Below are 1,787 nucleotides of genomic sequence, written 5' to 3' on the forward strand. Positions count from 1 at the left end.
CTTCTTATGAAATTTCAAGATGCTATTGTTGGTTGTTTTGACGTAATTTAGGATTTAATTTTCGGTATATTTCTTTTTTCATCTGCCTGTCCTGCTCCACAATCCCCGTTCAAGCCTTTTTTCTAGTTATAAACAGTTTAGGGCCACCTGTGGCCGTTTGGTTTTAAGTGGAAACTGTCTCTTTAAATTTCGAGGAGATCTGTGCGCATGCGTAGTAGAACCTTCTGAGGGTGGGGCAGGGGAGTCCACTCGCTCAGGCACCCCAATAGTCACCAGAATGGAGGTGCGCAGACAGCGAGGGGCTAATGAGCAGATACCAAAGAAAAAGAATGTCCATACCTTTATCTCGTGGTTCTGTCAGGCGTCCGTGGCTGCTCTGATCCTTCCCTGCTCAGTCCCACCTAAGATGGCGGCTCCTGGAGCAGCTGAGTGTCTTGAATTAGAAAGCAATGGATTTCTTGCTTCTGCCACAAATTCCCCTAACGGTAAGCCTTCCAACCTTCTAAATATTCCTTTATATGTTGTTCAGAGTTCTGGCACCATCTTCTGAGCCTGCTTGGCCCGGTATTCTGTGTTGTTGCCGACGGGGTTCTTCTCTGCACTTCCACCTGAGCTGCCATCTTGTTTGTTCTCACACACACACATTTTTAAGTGCCGTCAAGTCATTCCGACTCATAGTGACCCTGGCATAGTGTTTCTGAGGTGCAGCTGGTAGGTTTGAATCGCTGACCTTGTGCTTCAAACCCAACTTGCAGTCCAGTGCTTTGTCCCACACCGGTTTTAACCACAAAGCTGGCAGTTCAAACCCACCAGCTGCTCTTTGGAAACCCTACATAGGGTTTTTCTTACAATTCATATATTGTCTGTGTCATATAGGTATATAATTTATTAATTATTTCTGCCTGGATTTTGATTCATCAGCATAAAACAGTTCTAAATGGTACCCAAGGCATTCTTTTCCTCTTAGACTTCACTACTTCTAGGGAGTCTTTAATAAATATCTAAAGTTTTTTTTACGCACCCCCCAAATCCATTCTCTAACTCAAAAGGTTTCTAATTTTCTCTAGAGTTGGTATAGTAGATGAAGAAGTATTAAATGCTAAGTATATAGCAAATGTACTGGCAAAGGCAGACCACCTTCTCATTAGCCAAAGCGATTCACCTGCAAAAAAAATCTAGTAGGATTACCATGGACAAGAATGAATCTAAGACACCAGATTTAGGGCAGCAAATATTGGTTTCAAAGTCAACCTGGGATTTCAGGAAAGTCCTAAGTCATCAGGCATCAGAAGAGGGCAAACCAGAGTCTTGGATTTTTCTGCAGGATAATCTAGCCAATTACTGAAAAGTTCTCGAGATTAGAGCAATCTTCTATCCATCTCTTAGAAGGTAGAGAGTAGAGCAGACCCTAGGCACCCTGAGTTAGTATTATCTAAATAAGCTCACCTTTGTGGCCATGGTCTTCACCCCATGAATTCTCCACTCTCCATTTCATGAATGTTCCACCCTGATCATCCTGTAAAAGAATGGACAATCACATATAGTCTGAAACTAGGCTCTCCCTGTTGAAGTGTCATGTGCTTTTAGCTCTTCTGAATATACTCAGAGTCAACAGCCTGCTCTATACAGTTATGATATACATGACCAGAGACATATTATTACCTGTGTGGTGCTATTAGCACCTGTTTTAAACACAAAGCTGGCAGTTCAAACCCACCAGCTGCTCTTTGGAAACCCTACATAGGGTCACGATGAGTTGGAACCAACTCAACAGCACTTAACAAAAA

The 1,787-nt window shown here is 42.6% G+C and overlaps 1 protein-coding gene across 1 annotated transcript in view; it reads right to left on the reverse strand.

Moving 5' to 3' along the window:
- The window catches only part of BLMH (bleomycin hydrolase), a 68,950-nt gene that overhangs the window by 27,690 nt on the left and 39,473 nt on the right, over positions 1 to 1,787 (reverse strand). Inside the window, exon 11 of the mRNA XM_006863199.1 lies at positions 1,447 to 1,516. Coding sequence (XP_006863261.1) covers positions 1,447 to 1,516 — 70 coding nt within the window. The remainder of the gene's footprint in view (positions 1 to 1,446; positions 1,517 to 1,787) is intronic.

The sequence above is a fragment of the Chrysochloris asiatica genome, unplaced genomic scaffold (assembly GCF_000296735.1).
Source record: "Chrysochloris asiatica unplaced genomic scaffold, ChrAsi1.0 scaffold00054, whole genome shotgun sequence".
Taxonomy (NCBI): domain Eukaryota; kingdom Metazoa; phylum Chordata; class Mammalia; order Afrosoricida; family Chrysochloridae; genus Chrysochloris; species Chrysochloris asiatica.